At 38.9% G+C, this 23,672-nt stretch overlaps 1 protein-coding gene across 1 annotated transcript in view; it reads right to left on the bottom strand.

Moving 5' to 3' along the window:
• Positions 1 to 1,508: 1,508 nt before the first annotated feature.
• DNAJC24 (DnaJ heat shock protein family (Hsp40) member C24) overlaps positions 1,509 to 23,672 on the bottom strand; it is a gene marked incomplete at both ends in the record, with an annotated part of 29,000 nt that continues 6,836 nt past the window's right edge. Inside the window, 3 exons of the mRNA XM_079536956.1 lie at positions 1,509 to 1,633; positions 2,629 to 2,697; positions 9,684 to 9,822. Of these exons, the coding sequence (XP_079393082.1) occupies positions 1,509 to 1,633; positions 2,629 to 2,697; positions 9,684 to 9,822 (333 nt within the window). The remainder of the gene's footprint in view (positions 1,634 to 2,628; positions 2,698 to 9,683; positions 9,823 to 23,672) is intronic.

The raw sequence follows: 23,672 nt of genomic DNA, 5'->3' as shown, positions 1-23,672 counted from the left end.
AAGAATTAAATGACTGTTGCCAGCTTGCAAAATATTTTCTACTGAAACTAATGGAATTATTTTTGTTTAGAATAAACACAAGTGTTGCTTGACAAGGATGTCTCTTCTTTCTGCGATTATATCAACTTTAAAGTGCTTTCTTTAAACTGCTGTCATCATCAACGGTGATATGCCTCTTCTTTTGTTTCCTCTGGCTGCTTACAGTAAGTGCTGGATTTATGAAAAAAAGTTTTGAATTTTACTAGAAGGCAAAGGTAACTCTGACTGTGAACAAGCAATGAAGAAGGCGATGCGTCACACAGCCAGAGCCACACACAGGCTATACCTACATCAGCAAGTACTGTGGCGTGCTAGGGCTTAAACAGAAAAGCTGTGGATCTGATACCCATTTACTCGTATGTGTTTTGTAGGATTTTCCTTGAGCTCGCTCCACGTTGACCCAGCATGCATGCCCAGTAGGAGTCGTATAAGGAATGAAGCCTGCATTTGTTCAGATGATGGATGGAGTCAGTAGAACAGTACACTCCTGGCTCTAAGTTGAAAGGCTGATGTAGGTGCAGTGTTGGTGAACGAGCACTGTACGTGCTCTTTGTACCAGGAGAAACACCCAGCCACGTCTGCAGAGCTCTGTCACCTCTTTCTAGGGTTCAAGTCCTTTTCGAGGATTTAACAGAAGCTAATTTAAATGTTTAGCATTGAAATAGAAAATATTCCTGTATGGGAACTGTTGAGTCACGGCCTGAACCACTGATGGAGAGCCTGAGGAAAGGACCCGGTCAGTCCTGGGAGCACAGGTGAAGGCAATTCAGCTGTGTGACTGGAAGCAGTGGAGCCTGGCTGCACCTCTCTTACACCTCATTTAAGGGCTGACTGCCACTGAGGAAGGTTCTCTTTCTGGAGATTCCTCCTTCGTGGAGTTTATCCCTCTGAGCCTAGATCTTTGGAGACAAGTGAGCAGTTTTTCCCTTCCCTTATAACACCTTTCTATTGTGTTACTCCCTTTGTTGTTACACCTCTTGTATCAACCATTCCATCATGTTGATCCTTCTGATTGTTACAATTTCCATTTCCCATTAATACCCCTGATTCTTCATTATCTTCAAAGCATTCTCACACATATGCCTCCTGATTAAATTTTGTCATCTGAGACTTTAACAGGATTTAACTTACTTAAGAGGGAAGGCCCGAGCTGCAGTCGATAAAAGACAGAGACTGAAAGAAGCCACTCTGTTGTTTGCTGGGAAAGAAGGGTTGTTTAGATATAGTCCAGGTGTACAGAACTCAGTGTTGGGTTCTGGAAGTTTTTTATAAATAGCAATTTGGTTGAAGAGAAAACAGAACAAATAGAATGTCTTTAAAGATAGGTCAGTAAATGGGCACGCTTCCTGTCTTGAGACAGACTGAGCTTGTTCTCGGAGCATCCCTGTTGTCCCGTTTGTCCTGTGAGACGCTGTCCTGCACGTCCAATGTTTTGAAAGTTCCTCACTGGGTGTGCTTGTGTGCAGCACTCACTGCAGGATCTCAATAACAAGGGAACATGTGTCACAACAGACCAAAGATACGTCTTTGCTTTCGCTCTTGGAGACGGAGTAACTCCCACCGCATCGGCATGGAAGGGTGTAACACTGCTCATCTGCCAAGGAAAGGAAACAAAAATCCCTTCAGTGCTCAAGATGAATCGGGAATTTATTCTGGATTATTATTTTACAGAGCTGCTCTGGACAAATTGTGCATGACCCCTCACTGCTGGACTGTGAATGCACTACTTACACTGTATTCTTGTTTCTGTGACTGAGAGACACTAAATGCAATACAGCCAGAGTCTGTGTAGTCTCTTTAAAAGAACAAATATAAAAAGGTGCTTATCAGTGAAACAGAGATACGTTGTAAGGGCTGCATCACTGAATGCTCCAAAGGAGAACTTGATTCTGACAAAGCACCAACATCTTTAGACTGCAATTGAGAACAAACTAAGGAGTGTTTGTCACACAAGTGACAGGTCAAGGTTCCAAAACAGACTGCTAACTCAGGAAATAAACAAAAGGAAGGAAAAGTAGTTAAGCTTTCCCCCATCCCCAACTCTAAAAAAATAATAAATTAAAATCAGCTACTACTCTAGAAAGCAAATAAATTATAAAAGCTAGACTAATATAAAGGAGAAAAGTAACACACCGTTAGGTGGAAAAATGTGTATTTAGAAAATGCATTCCATTATCGTAAAAAGTGCAGTAAGATGCTTGAGAAATTGTGGGAGAATCCAGAAAAGTAAAATCAATTGTATTCCAAAGAGAGAGCTAGGTGAAAAATGATCTGTGTCCAAGCAAAAGGGGAGCTGGAGGCAGGGATGGGGAGGAAAGTGAGAGAATGCAAAGTAAGTATCACAAAGTCAAGTGCCAATTCAACTCAACAGTGCTGGAAAAGGGCTTCAGCCGACTCTTGGAAGGCAGGATTGACAGGAACTAGCAGAGAAATGGAAGAATAGCAAGCAATCACAGAACAGAATAACTAAATCTGAGGAAAATATTTAAAAAAAAAAAAAGAGAGAGAGGAAAGGTAGAAGATGCAGAAGAAGATGGAAAATGTTTTATGTGACAGTGAAAGGCACTAAGAACAAGAAAGCTTTCATACCTTCAATCCAGGACATATCCTGAAGATAAATCTGTGCATGTAACGGCCATTCTTTGGTCAGATTATCTTCTATAAAGAAAATAGTGACAAATGCTCAGCTCAGACAACATACAAGTTGTTAATTCTTCCTGGTCAATTAACACTTTTATTCCTAGCAGTAAATCTGGTCCCTACCGGAGAGTCAGACCTAGTAATCAGTTAAAAAAGTTGTTGTTAAATTTCCATTTTCCTGCATAAACCAGGGAATTTCTGAAGGACCTTCATATGGTGAAGACGTATTACCAAAACGCTGCTGGAAACAGTTTTCATGCATATCCCAAACAATTACATGAAATTAGGGCCAAACTTTTATTTGATAGGGCTGCCTTTAAAAAGCCTGGCTATAAACAATCTTCAACAAGCTCTACCATGGGTGTGTTTACCTTTACACTTTCCACAGAGTCACAAAGTGGTTGAGATTGGAAAGGACCCATCTTACCCCCCTGCACAAGCAGGGTCAGCTGGAGTAGGTTACCCCAGGACCACAGCTAGTCAGGTTTTCACTATTTCTCTGCATAACCTGCTCTCCTTTTGTGAGAAGCCAAAGAAAAACATCCCAGTAAGCACAAAAGTGTTAGAAGAATGCTGTGATGCCTGCAAAATGAGATTCCTAGCAAAAGATAAATGAAAAACAGTTTCAGGTGCTCTTCTCCAATACACAGATTCTTAATACAGAAAGAACATCAGTTCTGGTCTGCCCACGTGAGATTACTGCCGTTTGATCCCCTAGATTCACCCAACATTGGGTGCAGCATGAAAGGAAGAAGGGTGCAGTAAAATGCAAGCTGTCACCACTAACTGTTCAGTATAGATACAAATCTATCAGCAGATGTACATTTAATGTCCTGAGTTCACACCAATTTGACAGTGTCAGATTTTGTTCAGCTACAAGCGAAGCCATAAAAGGTGTTATTAAAAATAAACATAACTTACTACACAAAACCTCCCAAATGCTGCTTGACACAAGGAAATTCCAACTCCACAAGTGCTGTTGTTTCTTATTGTAAAGAACCAGGAATGCCTGAAACTGACCTTCAGCATATTGACAGAAATATCTTAGATTTGGCAAGACTCAGTAGCTCAGTGTATATTTCATGTTTAAATCAGGCTGTTAAGAAAATTCCTTCTCTTTGCTCAGTGAGTTTTTAAGTGGGTTTTCTCATTTAATAACACAAGTTTCTGATAAAGCAGCGTCATCAACTGCTTTCTACACAAGTAAAATTACAGAGAAAGAGTTCCTTACCCTAGATCTACTTATTGACTCTGGCTGGAAAAAAGTGGAGGCCCAGATTATAACTTACTTTAATTCCCAGGAGATGGCCCTACCTAACTACCAGATGAGAGGTATTCCAAATGGTTTCCCAGCTTCTACTGTGTAATTGCTCTTTACTGTGGGCTGAAGAGAAGTAAGAAGGAAACTTCCTAACTACTTCCTTTAGCTGTGATTTGAGAAGCCTGACGTGCATTTCCTTGGATACAGCATTATTTATTACAGCAGATTTATTTATTTAATGTAATATTTATTACAGCAGATAAGAAAACTCTCTTTCCTTGGAAAATGTCACTATGAAAAGAAAAAGAGCTGAGCAGCAAAGACACAAAGTAGGGATCACAGGTCTGTATTCTGGTGAATTTCCTGGGCCCATTTCCTGATTCCAGACTGTTTCTGGATTTTGTTCAGTCATCATTTAGCATTAAAAAAAAAAAATCATCCAAGGGAGATGGCGTCATATTTTGTTCACTATGCTAACAGAAATGATACCAAGAAGCCAGAGTTAAGGTACTTAAGAATGCAGGAGAGACAGAATTCAAACAATATGATTTGGATAGTAAAATTTTGTAACTTTAGAGAAATACTACACAAAACTTGGTTTCTAATGAAAGTACGTTTAATTTGGGGCAGTAATTGTAATTCAAGAACTTCCCAGGTGCTGTGATCGGAACTGAAGAGAACTGCAATTTGAACACTACTTGTTTTATTGTTCCCATTTATTCCTAAACGTTGCAGAAAAATCACACACCTCTGATCTTTATCTAAGCAAACAATGCAGCATTTCTTTACCATGGAGCACCATCACCTGCCTGCTGCTACCATACTCTTCAAAACACAGTGGTGTATTTTAAACATCAGCAGGTACAATTCATTGCCTGGATAACTTCCTGTCTGAGCTGAAGTTGTTATTCCTAGTGCGATGCCCAAACCTGAGTAGACTTGCTGATATTTCAGAAGGATGTTCATTTGCAATTAGTACTCTCAACGGGCTTCAGTCCCCAAACTTAACACATAACCCAGGGATTGCTCTGCCAGTTTTATATGCTGCAATCATTTGCTTGTCTGCATCAGAACTGGAGAAACTCATTCTCCAGGGTTGAACAAAGCTGTTTTATTTTCCTTATTCTCCTATTCAAGGTACTATTGAACGTAAAATACCTCAGGACTGCACAAATAGCCTTGGCTAATTATTGTAACGTGCAAGCACAGCTCAGTATGAGTTGGGGAACTCAGAACCACACGTCCAACCTAGTGGTTTCACAAAGTGTTCTGACTTCTTGTGTTCCTCCTTGTTTCAGCTACATGATTGTTGTTACGTATCTCACAGCCACATCTCTTATGATTCTCTGCAGAAAATCAGTGAGAGAAGGTGACTTAAGAATGGTATCCTTACCAGCACTGACTTACAGCTGGCAGCTTTACTCACATGCAACTTATCAGAAACATTCCTGGGTAACTGTGAAGACTTGAATTATCTTTCCTAACTTGAAAAACAAATTTTAATTCACAAGTAGTACAGCCTGCCTGGCTTTGCCATCTATTGGATTTGTCTGACAACAAGAGGTGAAAGGATTCCGCAGCTCCATTGTCTCAACTGCAGGATCTAAGAAAACACTGGCAGGCTCATCAGAGAGGTTTATGAGCCTGCAATTCAAAGAGATTAAAAGGAAAAATCTACTGAGATTCTTTCAGGCTACAGAACAACATTAAATAACTATTAGCGGCTTGCTTCAGTAAAGCTTTACTAGAGCCCTTGCTGGGTCATTCAGAAATTGTAAAAGAGGAAAGGTATTTAAGTTTTACTTGAGGATACAATAAATATTTCTTGGTCTATTTAAGGCTGAGTTGTAGGAAAGAGGCTGCAAGCAGTAAATGGAAATCTAACCCCTTTAACAATTTATGGTAATAGTAAAGATGGTCATAATACCAGATCAACTTCTCTAACTTTGTTATATTCTTAGCATTGACTTTTTTTCTTTAAAAAACAAGGTAAACACAATTACCAAAGTTCAAGATCTGTATTGTCAATCAATGTTGTCATGACAGTACCCAAAGCCTGGATATTTACAGAATTTTATTTTTTCCCCTTATAGTCTATTTATTTTTCGAATAATTGCTAAAGTTTGAGGCTCTTACATAAAATAAGCATGCTTTAATATCAAATTGTAACATTTAAATTTAAACTTTTTCCAAACAAAAGACCTTTTATTTTATTTTATTAAAAAAAAAGAGAATAGTGCTTCACTTGTAGTCCAAGGAGCTGCAGTAGAGGGCTTGTGTTCCACACAGCCATAAAATCCATGGCTAGAGATGGACAAATAGTTCTGTCACGTAGAGTATGAGCTGGCACACTAAAGGCTCCAATTAATGGCCATGCAAAAAGCTTAGTTTTGGTATAAGTGCTTTTTAAGAAGGAATTTTTGTAACAAGAACCAACTAACCCTCCCCCCCTCTTCAAAGGGACCTTGAATACAGAAAAGGACTGACAGGAACACCAAAGATAAAGTCCTGCTTTTGGGTTGGAATATCCAAATGCAACAGTTCTCTGTGAGACAAGTGGCCACTAAGCAGTTTTCCAGATGACCTTGGGATTCTAGTGGGCAACAGGCTCAGAACAAGTTAGCAGGGCGCTGCCAAGTGCACCCAGCATCTTTAGGGAGTCATTCTTATTACTGTTCTCTCTTGATGCTTTTGAGATGACATCTGATGCCTTGTGTCCAGTTTGAGGCTCCCCAGTACAAAGCACTGACATCCAGGGATAACCCCAGTTGCCTACAGATATGGTGAAGGGTTGAGACAGAGCGTGCAAACAGAAGCCAAGAACAGGTTTTGCATCTCTGTATGCTGTCTGTAAGTGCTTAGTGAGAAGACTTCTTGGAAGGATGCTAAGCAAGTGACACGGGATGCAAGGAGCCCTTCCATTTAACTTGGTTACAAATACTGGAACAGGCTGTCCAAAAAGCTGTGGCATCTCTATCCTTAGAGAAATCAAAAAAGGAGTGGAGAAGGTCTGAGCAACTGATCTGTGCCAGCTGTGAGATGGGTCCAGATGGCCCACGAAGGTCCTTTCCCATCTCAGTGAGCCTCTGAGATTTTTGTGCTTTCAAACTGTGACGTAAACACTTTGAAATGTACTTTCGAGGCTCAAATGACTTTACTATGAAAACTGCAGAACAAGTTGTTTGCAACCTAAATTCACCAAAAAGCTTTTTGGTGACTTTTGCTGTTTGATTTTAAATGTGTGTTCCTCTTTTCTAAATAGAAAACAAATAATGGAAAGCTTCTAAGGAGAAAATCTGTTGAGGAAAGAAGTCCATTGTTAATAGGTACACTGTGATGCAGCCCCCAGAGCCCCAAAGATCTCTATGATACTTTCAGAAAAAAGCAGTATTAAGATATAAAAGCATCTTTAGTTGTTATTTTCAAAGACTTAAAAACAAATAAACAAACAAAAAAAGACAGAAAAACCCCCACAACCAGAAAAAAAGCCATAGACTCCATAGTCTTCAAGCTTCTAAGAATTCTCAGGCCACTGAATACCTAAGCTCAGTAATTAATGATGATTTAATCTAACACAGTAAAGCACATACAAATCAGCAATATCTGCTATGGGGAAAAGACTGCAGTGCAGGGGATTCTTCCTGTGGCAGCCATACACACACACGCACGCTGCCATCTTCACATTCTGCTTCCTCGGCTTTGCAGTCTTACTAACTTGCTGTATTATCTTTCTCATCACTGTTCCCCTTAGCTGCTGTCTCAGTGCCTTTGTTTCTGTGAGCCCTTACAGCAGCGTCGACAAATTTGTCTGGAATCATGACTTCAGAAGCATCTTGACAGGCATTCAAAGAACTGGATTTTATTTCATTGTCATTTTGCTGCTAGGGAACATGCTACAAAGGATGCATCAACACTGCACATGCATGTTGTGTGTTTGCCTGAGTTTGAAACGCTGTGTCCTTTTGGAATAGGATGCTCTGTACTGGAATATGCCCATCCCATTTCCTCACCATTACCAAATACTCACGTAAAGAAATTGTTTTCTTTATTTGCTCTTTTAAAAACAACAACAAAACATCGAGGTGGCTTTTGGAGTAACTCATCTAGATGCAGAGGAATCTCTGTAAATACAGAGGACGTCCAAAATACTGTAAAATAAAATTTTGTCAGAAGTGATGTGCAGAAATGTCCTTAAATCCCATGGCAACACTTTGTTAAATCTTCATGTGTTTCCCCTTAGTTAATAGCCTTACCTGATCCAAGAAAATTTGAAATTCGCTGTATTTAGGTAAAATTTAATTTAGGTAAAGTTGGCTGTGTATAAGAAAAACTTGCAACTTAATCTTCAAAATTTCATCTTTTTTCTGTGCACGTATAATTAGTGAAAATGGAGGACACAGTTGATACTTCAATTGCAGTACAATGAGAACAGAAATTCCTGTTCTGGCACCACAGCAGACATTTGAAAAATAAGACTGAGATAAGTTATTTAGGATGGACCCTAATACTGTTTACATAAGAAATTAGCACAGGATCAATTTTTTCCTTCCTTCTTGAATATCTATTTCCTTTTTTCCTTTTTTAGCCCCTCCCACCCTCTTTTCAAAACCCACACAAAGCCTGAAATACAAGATTATTTAACTGGAGAATTCATACTGGGCATATACAATTCTATATCACTCTTTTTATCCTGCAGTGATGCACATCTACCGGAATGACTAAGCCTTTGTTTCTCAAAGTTCTGCTATCCGCAGCGGCAGGGGAGTTAAAAATCAGCACAAGAGAGAAAGGTCTGATGGTGTGCCAATGTACAATGGAAGAGAATTCAATAACAAGCTGCAGAGACAGTGGGCTTTTATCAGACACATTCAGAAGTGATGGTGGCTACACGTCAATGCCGGACCAGAGTGTGTTACTGCAGAGTGCGACTGAGTGTTTTCCCCACAGGCAGTACACTATTATTGACTCCCCCCATTAACATGTAGGGTGGATATACATTTATTGAAGGTTCTAATGGAAGGCTGAGGGACTCCTATCCCGAGGCCAGAGCAGAAAGACAGCCTATCACTTCATGTAATGGTAGCCCATGTGTGACAGACCTGACCTACATTTCCCCCCTTTCTTTCTCACAACAGCCTGTCACTGTTTTAAGAAGCTATTTTCTGAGAGGTATGAAAAGAAATGCATGCTAGAGCTGCCTAGTTAATGTGCTATATTGGAATATTGTTTGTAAACTTGCTTTAGACTAATTTAGAATGCAGACGAATTATGAGAGCTACCTTAAACAAAGAGCCAGAAAGAACATGCCATAACGACTCAGAAGTGCTTGCATACCATGCACACCGAACAGCAGATATAAACTAAATAATGCCTGCATCTAAAATACTGCAATCTAACGTAGAACGGGACTCCAATTAAAAATAAATAAACGAGGAACACTTAATGAAGCTGCCTTAATAAGTTAAAAAGGGATAAGGTCCATAATTAGTATAAATCCCATATTCAGATTATTAGGAATAACGCCACCTAATGTTTCGTTGGAGGCAATTTGGTGTTTTCACTATCTAATGTATGTGTAGCAAAAGCTATAAATAATGGATCCACGTTTGAAAGTAGGACAAGAGTGAAAGAAACATTTGGTTCAGCAACAAACAGCATTTTAAAATACCATCTCACTACTACTCCCAGACCCTGCTTATTTAAAGAGCTGCTGCCACCACAGCACTCCTTGGCAGGAACCTACCACGCTGCTGCAGGTCATACTCTTTTTTTGTCTCTTCATTCCCTAGAATTTTCCACGCTTGATCAATTTCGATGAACCTCTGCACACGCTCCTCCACTTCTCCTGCTGGCACATCTGCCTTCTGTTTGTCTGGGTGATACTGCCAATCAAGAAAAAAAAAATAGATTAAAAAAAGTTGAGGGGAGCGGAAGAGAGAAGGGGTGGAAGAGGAACGATCAATAATGCATTTGATATTCAACTAAAAGGACAGGGAAAAAAAAGGAGAAGCTATGAGCTAAGGTGCCAAAGGAAGGGAGACGATGATTGTGGGCACAAGAGAAAACTGCCTATTTAATTAGACCAGTGAAATGGCAACCAAATCACCAGTGGCACAAATGTCACCATGTGCACTGACTGGCAAATTTGCTGATGGAATCATTGGTCTTATGGACACTTTACCTAGAGAGAGAACGGCCACGACAAACAGAAATAGGTGCAGAGGACTCTAACACAGGAACAAGGGGAGATGTTGCAGGTGCTGACATCTTTGTAAAATTACACGTAGCCGATTTCAGCAATGCCACCAACATTTACTTAACTCTACTGCAGGTAAACTGAATAATGTGTTGCATGTCAGTAGGCTTTTTGACCATTATTTCAAACAGTAAAAAGAATATACATGATCAAATTCATAGTAATTTATAAAGCATGTAGTTCTTCTTTTGAAAATATGCCTCAGCATCTTTAATTTCTTGCAGTTCAGTGAATCAACAGCCCTTCCAAATATTTAAAGTCATGGATCACTGGCTACAGAAAGTATGTCATTTTTTAAAGAAATGGTTATTCAAGGACATAACTGCAAGAAAGCCTACATCCTATTGGCAATAATAAGTGAAATGGTATCACTTTTTTAAACCATTTGCAGCTACTGGTTCTGAGCAGAGCATTCTGTCTTCTTTTTGTTCAAATGTCTTCTGGGAAGTAATCCTCAAATCACCACCTTCCTGTATGCCTAGTTATCAAAATATCCCTCATTCCGGAGCTTTAACTTCTGCCCCTTATACTGACATCAGTTTGGGCCCTGACTTGTACAACGAATGTTTTCAGACTTGGAAAATCTCTTATACAAGCGTTTCAGTAGATTTCTGATTAACTGAATTCCACTGGTTTACTTTACAATTCAATACGGAAGGACAAGAAGACTAACATAGCCTGTGCTTTACAGGACCCAAAATTTGAAAGGAGTCCATTTGGGCACTAACAGGTGGTAACTGTCATTTGCACTGATGGGTGTTATCTGTGTCAATCCTCAATTCAACCTAAGAGCAAAATGCTCATCTTCAACTCTTTTCCGCGTACCTTTCTCCATATACACCTGAGAGCACAAAATGTGCACACAAATGGGTGCTTTTGGCATGGAAAGCACACTTGAAGTTACCTCCGTGTTTGGGACTAAACACTGCCTTGCAGCTTGCTGAAAATACGACTGAAGCAGTTGTGATCTGAGAGTTTATTTACAGATATCCCCACTCTGCTTCCCCAGCTGAAGATGACAGAATTCTAAGGCACGGAAAAACAAAAACCAACAAACAAAAAGGAGGTAATTGTATTTAATATTCTAAATAGCCAATTAGAAAATGAGTAATCACACCTTTACTTGGTAGGCACTAAACCCAGGCTTCTGCTATCATACATCACATTGTATTGCTAAAGCTATTTCAAAGCATCATTTTTCAAATCCATTTTTCTGGAACCACGGCTTTTCCAATTGTATTTTAATTGACAATTGATTGCATACCACATGTGGAAGGTCTTGTTTTATAACCAGTGCTTAATAAGAATATGAAGCAAAACAGTTCACATTAAAGGCTTACATGATTTGCTTTTACAGAATCACAGAACGGCCAGGGTTGGAAGGGACCTCAAGGATCACGAATCTCCAACCCCCTGCCACACACAGGGCCACCAACCTCCACATTTCATAGCAGCCCAGGCTGCCCAGGGCCATGATATTTTCAAAATATGAACATATTTTTAGGTAGGTATTCCGCAGTTATTCCTCAAAGCAAAATTTTACCTAAAAAATATTAATGAATTATTCTAAAAATTCAGATGTTATTATTTAAAATTGATTCACCCCAAATATTTTAGGGATAATTACAGTACATATTAAAAAAAAAAAAAGTCGTATGACTGCTACATATTTTATTGCCCTTGAATGATGCAGTGAACACTCCCCTGCAAGTTTACATGCAAAAGAACATTTGAAGTAAATAGGCCTACTCAAGGAGTGCTGTACCAGACTTTGTGCTACTGAAATCTCATTAGCTCCAGTTGAATAGCAGCATCACAAAACCACTGCTCTTATTACTGTATGTTTGGATAGGCCACACCTTCTCTCTCAGTTTCTTACAGGCGACCGATTGCCCAAAACAGCACTAAGATCATCAGCTTCTCTCCTGCCAAGGACACCTGAGAAAAGCAGCCCACAAAACTGGTTACACTTTTCCTTTGCTACACTACAACTGACGGACTGAAAAATGTTTTTGGAAGTGTCATAAAAATGCTCTGGAAAAATAATAATGAATGCAGAAAGGCTTTTGTGTTCATTTCTTAAATGAAGTGTTAAGATTCATTACTCTTCAGGTTCATCCTTCAGCTTTTCTTTCCTATAGAACTAATAACTACATAGCAGGGCATTTACTGATTAAATCTTCAGGCTTTCTGAAAGTATTTTCTCCTGCTTGTCTTGGAGCTATTGCTCTGCTACCATCTGATAAACTTAGCCTTTCCCTCTACACTAAGAAGAATCCTCAAACTTCTGCTCTTTCACTTTGAACCTTTAATTTCCTGTTTCATTTGCACTTGTTTCGGACCTGTTCTCATTGACTCCCTTATCCTACTGTCCAGCTTGCGGATCAAAATACAAGAATACTTTCCTTTGAAGCAAAAATCCATTCATGATTCAGCTACCCATGCAGTCCTATATCACCTGTAAGGTAACAAATGAGCTGTTCTCTTTTCCAGCCATTTTAGACCCTCATCAGGCAGATCAGACACCAGCCACGCTGACAAACTTTCAACCAACCCACCAGTATCTGCCCTTTGTGCACAGTACTCTTGTCAGTGCTTCAGACTTTAATCAAACTCTTTTGTGGCATTGTCTTCCATTCTTAGATGCCATATTCACGCTTCCAATTCTTTTACCTCTCCAGTTTACCCTTCAGAAAAGCTGCCTCAACACCAGCCAGGAGTTTTGTTCTGAGGAAGGTTAAATCTGATCTATGTCTCTGATCTCCTCCTCCCATTCAGCTTTATTTCTAGGTTAATCTCAGCTGTGAACACGTTACGAGCCGTATGATGAAAACAGACAAGCCTGTTTTCTACTTGACTTGCCTCCTCCTACAGGAACGGAACTATTGCTCGTGTCTCCTTATGTATGGCCAGTTGTAAGCTCTTACTCAAAATGTTAGTGCCTACCAGCATCTCCTACAAGATCTCTTCTCAAAATCTGTGCAAATTATCTTCCTGTCATTCATACTTGCCACTTGAGCACTATTTTCAGCTGTGTTACTGCACTTAGGCTGTATTTATCTTTCTAGCTACATATGCACAATGATTTTGAAGGAACAGTGTTTCCATAAAGATAGCTTTTTGCTGATCATCCATGTGTTTGCTTTGGGACGGTTTTCTTTCTGAACCCAGCAATAACTTTTACCAACATGTTACTACGTAATAGAACTTTATAAAAACAAATAAGGATGTCTACAAAATAATTTGCAGAGTGTTTCCAGAAATTACTCCGTCAGTCATGTACTGATGTGGGCTTCTAAGCTAGTAGTCTACTAACTTCTTATTGATTCTTGCAGCTGATAAGGGCATTGCCTTACATTAATAGCCAGTGTCTTCAGAACAGTAGTTGCACCATTTGCTTTAGCATTACAGTAATCATAAACGAGTTAAACAATTCCCAATTTTTGGGGTTTTCACCCACATCACTTACAGAAAGGGCCCAAAACATGCTAGATATAGCACAGTCAACTGCTACAGTCTTTATTTCTGCCCACTTTATACTCTGTGAAGTTTGGTCCATTTTGCACTTTAAGAATTGAAAAATCAATCGCTGATCCGCGTGGAAATTAATGAAGACCACCTGGTCACTGTATCTGGGCAACCATGTGAACAGAGCTTTAGAACTCATTGCACAGGATGGGAAACTAAGATAGTTGGCTGAGTTTTGGTTGCACAAATCAGGCAACACAGGTGACACACAAAGGTCCCTGTCCTCCTAGCTCTTGTACAATTTACTTAACTTCATGCAATAAAGGTAAGGGGATTGATTGATTTTAATCAAATTCAAATTAGCAAGCAGAAAATTTTTAGTTAAATCAATTTAATGTACATTCCTTATTGGTGCTAATGAACTCACTCTTCAAAAGAAATTTACAGTGCCCAGGGAGAATCAGCTTAACACGACAATTTATTGGAGGGGTGAAGCATACAGCCATGGTTTTATGCTAGACTGCAGTCTCTTGCTGAACTATGGAATATATGATAACTATTCTGCATTATATAGTCAAACTTTCATTCATAAGTACTCTTCTATGTGACAAATTACAAGGGTGATGTTCAGAAAAGGTTAAAGATTACTATTTCTTGTCATTTGTTACTTACTGCACTACAATGATTACTTTGTCCAAAAAGGATATTTATTTTAAAATCCAAAGATGCACCACATCCCCAGTTCCATACATCGAAACAGGAGGCTTTATCTTCTCCTACTGCTATTACTACAGCTAGATTTTTATTTTAACTGTGCAAAAGTGCTTTAATTTGTTACTATGTGTTTTATAGATAACTAAGAGCTCTAACTTGGCTAAATTTAATTGGTATGTCTTACATTTGTGCTTCATTTCAGTAGGGATGTGTATGTATAATTGCAGATACAAGGCTAGAGATTTGACTGAAGTTCTTAAGTGAATCAAGTCAAAAGATTTTAAAGAGATTACTTACATGAATTCAAATACCCACACGATTTTGCAGGAACTACATCTAGTGACTAAATATGGGTCAATGATGGAGTATCTCTCAGCATCCTTCCCCGTCTTAGACATACAGCAGTAGCCATGACAAATTTACAGTCTGACAGTATTGTTCAACATAATGCACTCAGCAATAAGAGGTCTAGAAAGCATGAATTGTTTGGTTTTGTTGTGGTGGGTATTCTCTCTTTTCTTTTTTTCTTACCATAAATGTAACAGAAAGTGTTCCTGACTTACAGTGCAATGACAGTATTTCCTGGAACTTGGAAAAAGAACTGCATTTGTATTAAAAAATAAGCAGTGTCAAAGAAATGTGGTCACGGTCAGGAGGAGCTCAACCCAAACGCTGCAGATAAAGCACTGCTTGGTATCTGGCGTAGCTACCATTTTTTGTGAATGACAGGATTGAATTAAAATTGCAAACAGAAGAGGTAATAGTTGAGAAATGCCATAAAGAGCTGGCTGGATTAACTATGCAAGAGTGAAAGTGACTGTGGATTAGCACTGGGAACGATGAGATAACAGCAGTGCACACCATCAACGTCCATTCCAATGATGGGAGAGTTAAATAAGTGGACACAGCAGTTGGATTTTACACTGTTCAGATAAAAAAAATGCCCTTATATTCAAATTCCAGATTCACAGAGTGGAATCCAACAGAATGAGATTCTGACTACTAACTGGAATTGTAAAGATTACCAAACCTTTTTAAAATCTCATCGTCAATATTTGGAGGGGGGGAGTGGGCAAAGGGGGAGGGGGGAGGGGGAAGGATGGTCAATCTGTATATTAGCCAGTATATGCAAATTTCAGAGTCCAAACTCTCTCTCAGTGTCAATATGGCCATTTGTTTAGTTAATACCAGACTTTTTTTTCTTTATTCCACAGGACAAACCCTAAAATTTTAAAGGCAATATGTATGAACAGATAGAAAACCTAATATGAACTGTCTTGTTCTATTCCAAGTTCAGCAACAATCAGGAGCGTTGCACTAAAAGCCAACATACAGAAATAATTACTAGTATGTATGCCTCCTGCAATACAACACAGCTCAAGAATTTCAACAAAAGAGCAACGTGCACGAGATAACATGAACACATCAAAATTGCCAACTAAGTTTAAAAACATTTCTCATACGCTCTATGCATTATTAACTGTGACTGTTATTATCTACAAGTTAAGCTAACGAGGTCAGGACACAAACTATCAGTGTTCCCATCTGACACAAGTATTCGTAGGTCCATGTAAATTTGTCTGTAGACTACAGAGCTCATCATAACACTTCGCATCTTGCTAAAAGAAAACTGCAAGACAGTCAACATTACACAGGACAAATCTGTTAATATGCTAAATTTCCCACTGTAGTCTGTAAGTTCTTGCTACATTTCTGTATCTGAAGAAAAAAACAGAGTAAATTTAATGGCAGATTGTTCTGAAGAGGAAAGCCTTTTGCTCCCGCTTACAACGTATGTAGTAAATACCAGTTCTTGTACTGAGACTTGCCAATAAATCTCACCCCCAACACAGAGTGTCTGTTCATAGTCAGATTTTGGCTGCTGTGCCACAAATGCCAACAAAGGGACCAATTAATGAAAACTTTCTTGATACGTTCCCAGTGGATGAATGTCCGCCTTGCAGAAGGTACTCTGACAACATTCATCTCACACAGGCCAAATGGCTGCTCTGTGGTAGCAATTAAGACACCACCAGCCTTGGCTAGATTTAAACCAACAACCAAATCTGTGTAGGTCTGACCAAATGCTCACAGGAATCAAGAGGTTTTAACTTTTGAGGAAGAGCTGGACTGTGTCATACACCTGCATCCACTTCCCCAACTATTTACAGGCTATGTGGACAGACTTCTTAGAAAGAATTTACAGTTCTTAAACCAAGATTCCTTAATCTGGCCACGTGGCCACTGTGCTTAAGCCACATCTATAAACACGTAAGAAATCAACAGCTCTTCTAAATCACGTCTGGAATCTAAACAATACAGCAGGCTGTAGATGGGTATTCAACCTGTCATTTCCTCTTTTCACAAAAAGTCAGAGTTCACTCTTGCTATGATTCCCACAGCTTTGGAATCAAGTGTGGACAATTCAGCTCGGTGCAGCATCTCTCTTTCTAGAATTTGATTTGGAAACTAGAAGAGTTTTGTTGCTGCTAATGCTTCGTTCAGAAGGGCCCATCTGAAAGTCTCTTACCATGAAGCGTGAACATAAGAGATTAATGTGATAGCTAGTGGAAAAATCTTGCTTCTGTGGCAAGGTCACACTGACTTCAGGTTTTTGACAACGGGAACCTTTCTTAAAATGTCTGTCAGGAAGTTTGAAGTGTGGCTGCTCAAAGCCCCAGACCTCAAGAAAGTGCGTCTTCTTCTTCACCCTGCTCCCCAGCAGAGCTGCAAATTTCCAGTTCTATACTGTGGCATCATAAGGCTCATCAGAATATTTTTGATTAAATTATACTGTCGATTTTTAAAGCTCCAGAGCAATTTACAGAGCACCAAAAGATAAAGCTGGACACAGCACAAAAGAAGGAATCGTATAATGCAACTGAAACATGCCAGGAACTACCTAATGCTTTTAAAGTTCACTCTTTTGTTACTTTTACATACATTGCCACACTGAATCCCACAGATCAGCACATAATAGAATTAACATATGTATTCAGCATTACCTACACTATATGTTTGAGCTATCAGAAAAATGTAACATACACTCGGCCCTTGCCCTGTGGCACTCCCTGGAAAGTCACAGAAAGAAGCCATTCTGCAACTTCACCATCTGAAACTATTAAACTGGGTCACGGTTAAAGAACACTTCCATATTTCACAAAGATCTAAGAGGTCTATTCGAAAAATTATTCTAAAACAGACATTGGCTTATTTTAGTAGAACAGAGAAACTTAAGCTGGAGGGAAAAATGGATTAATTTTGAAAAGATGATTTAAACATGTAAATATTAAACTTTCCTGCTATCACAGGAGGAGAGAGAATTTCTGAATGAACAATATGAATTAATTATCAATAATATTTATAAACAAAAAGGGAAAAAGTTACTCCCAGTAGCCAAGTAAGTCTGGCAGTACTGGAAAGGCACTTGGAGCCTTTCAAGACAAAACCACTTAATTTTCAACTGAAAACCAATTTCAAACACATACTAGAAAAACAGAGCAGAACCTTAAAGCCTTGTGGTGCTACCTGCTCTTAAAGTAATTTCACTGCATCACGTGAGCCATCAGGCACTGCTCCAAAAAGCAGAAAGGAAAACTCTGTACTTTTATTTTAAATATTCATTTCATCTAGTCCCATAATTTGCAATTCGCCTCTTAAATAAAATAAAGAGACCTAAACAAATGAAAGGTTCCACGATTTTTAAGAAGCCTTATACAAAACAAAGGCTTGATGCTTTGAATGGCTATGATGCGTCAAGCATTCTCAGCCTTCCCCAAGATACCAGTGAAAAGTGAAGGCTTTCATCACAAAAACAGAAAATCAGAAAATTTCCCTCACTGGAGCTGCGCTCAAACATTCCTTTAGGTTTTCTACAGGTTTATTTTGCAAATAAAGGTCTCATAAAGCAGTCATCCTGAAGCGCTGTGCTCTGTGGCCTATATGGTTCATCAGGTACTAATTAGATAGCATGTTCTGTCAACACTTTCCTGCTCTTCTTCTATTAATTGATCATCCTGCCAAATTAATACAATGCAGCACCCCTTCCAAACTCCTTGAGCTTCTTTACTTGTGAGAAAGAAGGATAAGGAGAGGGGAAAAAAAACACCTCTAAGAGGTCACGAGGTAACTGCATTTCTGCAGGATCTGGAGTGACAATAAAAACACTATGATGAAAAGTTATTTATGGTCCTACCGACATTTTCTTCAACCTCTTAGAAAAATAAATGAAAAACACAAGTATAAAATAACATACTTCATCTAACAGGTTATATTAACTTTAGAAGTGGCTACAAGTGATGAAAAGATTGCAGAAATAAATACGCATGGCCAGTAATGGCATAGACCTAATCAGATCATTTGCAGTTAATAGTGTCTATTCGGAAAAAAGGAAGGAATACTATGCAGAAACTAGAGCAAGCTGATCTCACCTATGTATCTCAGAGCCCAAACGGCTGCCCTTACAGCCCCATAAAGTCCGAATATCCAATGGTATTTTATAAAAAACTGCAAGAAATAATACGCACGTATTCTCCACTGATTAGACTGCAATAAAAACTGCAGGAGAGAAAAAACGAACGACAAAGCAGTTGCCAAATACAACACACTACTGCCACCTAATGCTTAGCAGAAGGTTGCATCGCGAACACTGCATTGTCTCTGCGCCGCACTGGCGTTGTGAAAAATGGAGACGAGAGAAAACAAAGTTTACAATGGTTCATAAGCATCTCCTTCACAGTGCCTCCCCTATGGGCTTTCTAAATCGAACTGACGTGATCATATCCTGTCTTGCATACAAAGACTAATGTGCAAGATGAATGTTAAGTGGGCCGAACATGAGGTGCTTAATCTGTAAAAATACCAGGGATGCAGTGCATGCATTTAATTAGTATACCCACATAAAGAGGTACGAGGGCATTCACCTGATCAGAGTCCACACTTGTTTACATCCACGTAAGCTGTTGGTAACTGAGAAGACAGTAGCACAATTCAGCCTCGAAAAGCTTCCACCAGCACGTATTTGGAAAGGAAAAGAAAAAAGAGAGGTGTGGTCTCGCGCTACAACAGCACAAAACAAAATTACACTGAAAGTACTTTTCTTATTGGAGCGATCTTGCAACAAAACACTCTCTGTGAAACGTGAAACTTGTTCACTTCCATGAAAAGAATGATTCCAGGTCTTAAACTTGCTTTCGTAGCCCACAGTCAATCTTTTCAACATGTTCACTCAATTGGCAGAAGTTAGCAGGGAACATGGGCGGAGCCTGTTTGTCCCACTTGTAAAGAGGGGGAACAAAGTGAAGCGTTCCTTGTGACATTCAATCTGTTCATACAGAAGTGGATTAAAATTCCCCCAAAGGATGTCTGTCCAAAGGCAGCTTGACAAAAGAGCAAGGAATTTATTTTCTGGATTCATTAATTCAATCCATCTCCTCTTCCTTTTTCTTCCACCCAAAACAAACAAACTTTTAGCTTTTTCACAACTTCAGCCTTTTCCTACCTGATCTGGTTATTGATTTGCTCTGCTGCTTCCAGCCTCCACTCCAGGATGATTCTTTCTCTTTGGGATTTTCCTCCTGGTTTCTCCTTATGCCTTACCTGTTCTATTGTATTTTTCTAGTATTGGTCAGTGATAAACCAGAAGGTGAAAACTGTATCCATTCTTCTCCTTTTTTCCTCCTACAGTCTGCCATAATCCCAAACTGTGAGGCAACCACCCATCTGAGCTCCCTACGTAATATTCAACTGCTTGTATGTTTTGCAATCATAATCCATCTTTACAGCACTTTCTGAACACCGATAACCACTTCTGCATGCAGCATCCAGCACAGCAGACCTCAAAGTTCATGAAGGTCAAATAAGAACCATCGGAAGAGAAATATTTCAGACATCATTGCTGCTGTAGCTGTTGCTGCAAGGAGATATTTGCTGTGACTCAAGGCATTTCTAGAAAATAGTCATCAGTCGGATACAAGGAAGGAAAAAGAGAGCTTTCTGTAAGATTCAATTACTCACCACTCAGTGACTACTTCAAAAGAAAACACCCACAAATATCCCAACATAGTTTATTTTAAAAATGAACAGATTTTAAAAGCTATTATTAAACGTACGCAGCAGTGCCTAACAGTTATGCAGACCACAGAACTGACATTCACCAATACAGCGTAGTAAAAACTCAGAGGTTTATACAGTCAATTCACTGCTGTCAATTCTTCAAAATTACTGGAGTCTTCAACAGTACCATTACAACATAAAATAAAATCTCAGAATAAATTACATTGTCCTAATCTCATTAATTTGCCTTTTTTTTTTTTTTTTTTTTTAAGGCTAATCCACATTTTCTGCTTAATGTAATGTAATTTATGCTTTTCCTAAGCATACACGAAACTTCATCTATTCTCTCTCTGATTACCCAAGAAATTCACCATTACAGCTTTCACATTTGAATTCCACAGGTTGACAACCACAATTTCTGACCAAGGTGCTGCATGGTAATATTATATACTTAAAAATCTTAATCTTGTCAAGTTGGCCAGGAACCTGAGCTGAGAGACATCAGAAAGACGTGAAAATGTGTTTTTTCTCCTCTGCATTTAGTGTTTGCAGCCAAAATCCCTGTCTTTTGCATGCTTGGCTTTTGCATTTAGCTGCAACAGTAGCAGAATTGGCAATGTGATTTTCACTATATTTTATAGACGTAAATTTCAACTTCCATGGAAACAGTCACTTTCAGTTCAATGCTGCTTGCAAAGTCCCGTGACTGCAGAGCTAGTCTCACACTATGGAGCTGCTCATCATCAATTACTGAAACGTAAGGATTGTATCCTGTAGAACTGAAATCCTTTTCTAATGCAACTGCTTTTATTGTTCTGCAGGATCACAATACTGCTGTTACTTCTGTTTCGACCTTTAGGACTCTCAGTCCTTTCACCCCTGCTATTTCTTCAGCTTGGAAAAAATAGAACCCCATTGGCCCGAGAAGAGTCCAACAAAACAGCATGAATTACCTCACATCACTTGCCTATCAACTACTCACATTCCTCATTTTTCAGCTCTAGAACAAAGTTGACATTAGAAACAATATGTAAAACTACCAGTTTTTATTGAGGAAAAGAGCCCACGACTGTTAGTGTATAAACAGAATCAAAGATTAACTTTCCCAATGAAAGTATAAAAAAAAAGAGGAAAGAAAAGAGAAGCTGTAGCTACCAGAAAGCAGGACTTTCAAAACAGTTCCTTCTTCCCTTTTTTCTGCTTCCACGGCTCCTCACTTTGCTATGAAGAGCCACCCAAGAGCCTCACACGCCACTTAAAACACTTCTGGGAACTATACTGCAACACAGGAGGAAGTAAGGCAATAAAACAAGCAAAACATAGTAAGGGAGGGGAAGAAACAAACCATTTTAAAACTTAGAGAGTATAAAAGTGAAAATACAAAAGGAATTTTAAAGGTTATTTATGAAGTTCTGACCCTTTTTGCTCACAATTTACAGTATTGGATGTCACATTAAGTCACAGTTGTTGTAACGTGGCCCTAATCAAACAGTTGTGGCAGTTATACGAAAGGTCAGAAAGCTAGTATGGGCAAATGTGTTTTTCATACGAAGCAAAGGGAAAATCTTGTATTGTACAAACTAGAGCTGCTTAAAACACTGAAAAAAAATGGGCATGAATTCTCCCGGCGACAGGGACTGGTAGTGGGTGAAGGAAAGCCCACGGGATGCTGTTTCGTGGCTAAGAAGCATCTGGCAGAAGGGCAGAGACAGACAGGTAGGGTCTTCAGCTGACACAGTGACTTGCAAGATGAAGACTTTTCCACAGCCTAGAAAGCCAACAGCTTTGATACCTGGCAACTGCTTGCGACTGCTGAGCACAAAGCAGCTTGTGAATTCGTTCTGCCGACCATCCGTAAACCAGTAGTCCAAATCAAGGTGTACCACTACCTTTCAAATTCACTTGGAATGCCTCAACAGACAGACAGTGGAAGAGGTCAGATTTAAATATTATGCTTATCACCTGACTCCAAAATAATTTAAGTCTCTCCAGCAGTTCAGTTTCAGAAGTCACAGTGGAAATTGAAGCTTGACGAGCAAACGACTAGCTTATATATTAGTGGACATAATTGCATAACACTTCTAAAGTTTTTGTTTCAATATTTATTTCAGCTTTCCCTATCACTACTTGAATTCTATTTGAAGCTATCCAGGATCTCAAAATGACAGGTTAGGCTCCAATCAAATTACAACTTTTAAAATAGACATGAAAAGCTAAACATTAACAGCATTAGAAAATATCTGTATGAAAAATCCGTGAAGATACATCCTACTTTTGTAGGAGGCAGCTCAGCCTCAGAGATACCATTAATAAACAGCATCCAAGTGATACAAACACAATGATTTCATATTTTAGTCAACACCAAAAAAGTCTACAACTTCATGATAAGTCTCAGTACTTAAAGTCAGAGGCCATTAAGCATGCTGTGCTTATAGCTGAAGGCACAAACGCTCCATTATTGCACAAATATCACTGCAGCATAAAGATTCTACTTCCAGTAATTTGAAAATGTTATGGCCGTGGTGATCAAACAATTCCAAACAATCCAAATAGCTACACAAAATCTAGCTTGGATTGGATTTACTCTCACCAAGTGCTTTCTTCAAGTCATTGTATCCGGACTGATTAATAGTTTGCTGTTAATTTAACTTATACGTTGATGATGGTAAAGGTTGGCAAATTTCTTCATGTGTAGTAAGGAAACAGTTTTTGCAGTGTATCCTCATAACCACCAAGATGACATTTTCCAAATGACTCAAGGAAATCACTCATCAGAATTTCTGATTGATCTTTTTACCATTTCTATTTAATAAACACTCTATATAGCCTTAGTCTTGACAGAATATCCACATTTTATGAAAGAATAGTCAGAGATGTAGATGAAAAGTAAAATCACTATCCAGAATAGATCAGCAGCTGTAAAGGAATAATCCAAGGTTTGCTTCACTTGAGCTTCAATAATATCTGTTAGTGAAGCAATAGATAGACTGAGAGAATAGTACCATACCCGTATTTTGCCTTGCTTTTCTGTATTAGTAGGAATTATTAGTGGATTGTTGGCAAGAAGATGGCTGCCTCTGAAAAGAAGAGCTCTTGATCAGCCTCTCCTCAAAACACCTACCTAGAGAATCTTCCACTTAATGTCAACAAAAGAAAAAAATTGGCTAAGATCCTGCTCTGACTTGTTCATCTTTAGCTTCTTTAAGAATGGACATTTTTAGGTCTGAATTTTGTTTTTAA

Source organism: Tetrao urogallus (assembly GCF_951394365.1).
Source record: "Tetrao urogallus genome assembly, chromosome: 6".
In the NCBI taxonomy this organism is placed as follows: Eukaryota; Metazoa; Chordata; class Aves; order Galliformes; family Phasianidae; genus Tetrao; species Tetrao urogallus.
This window is presented reverse-complemented; position numbering and strand designations above follow the sequence as displayed.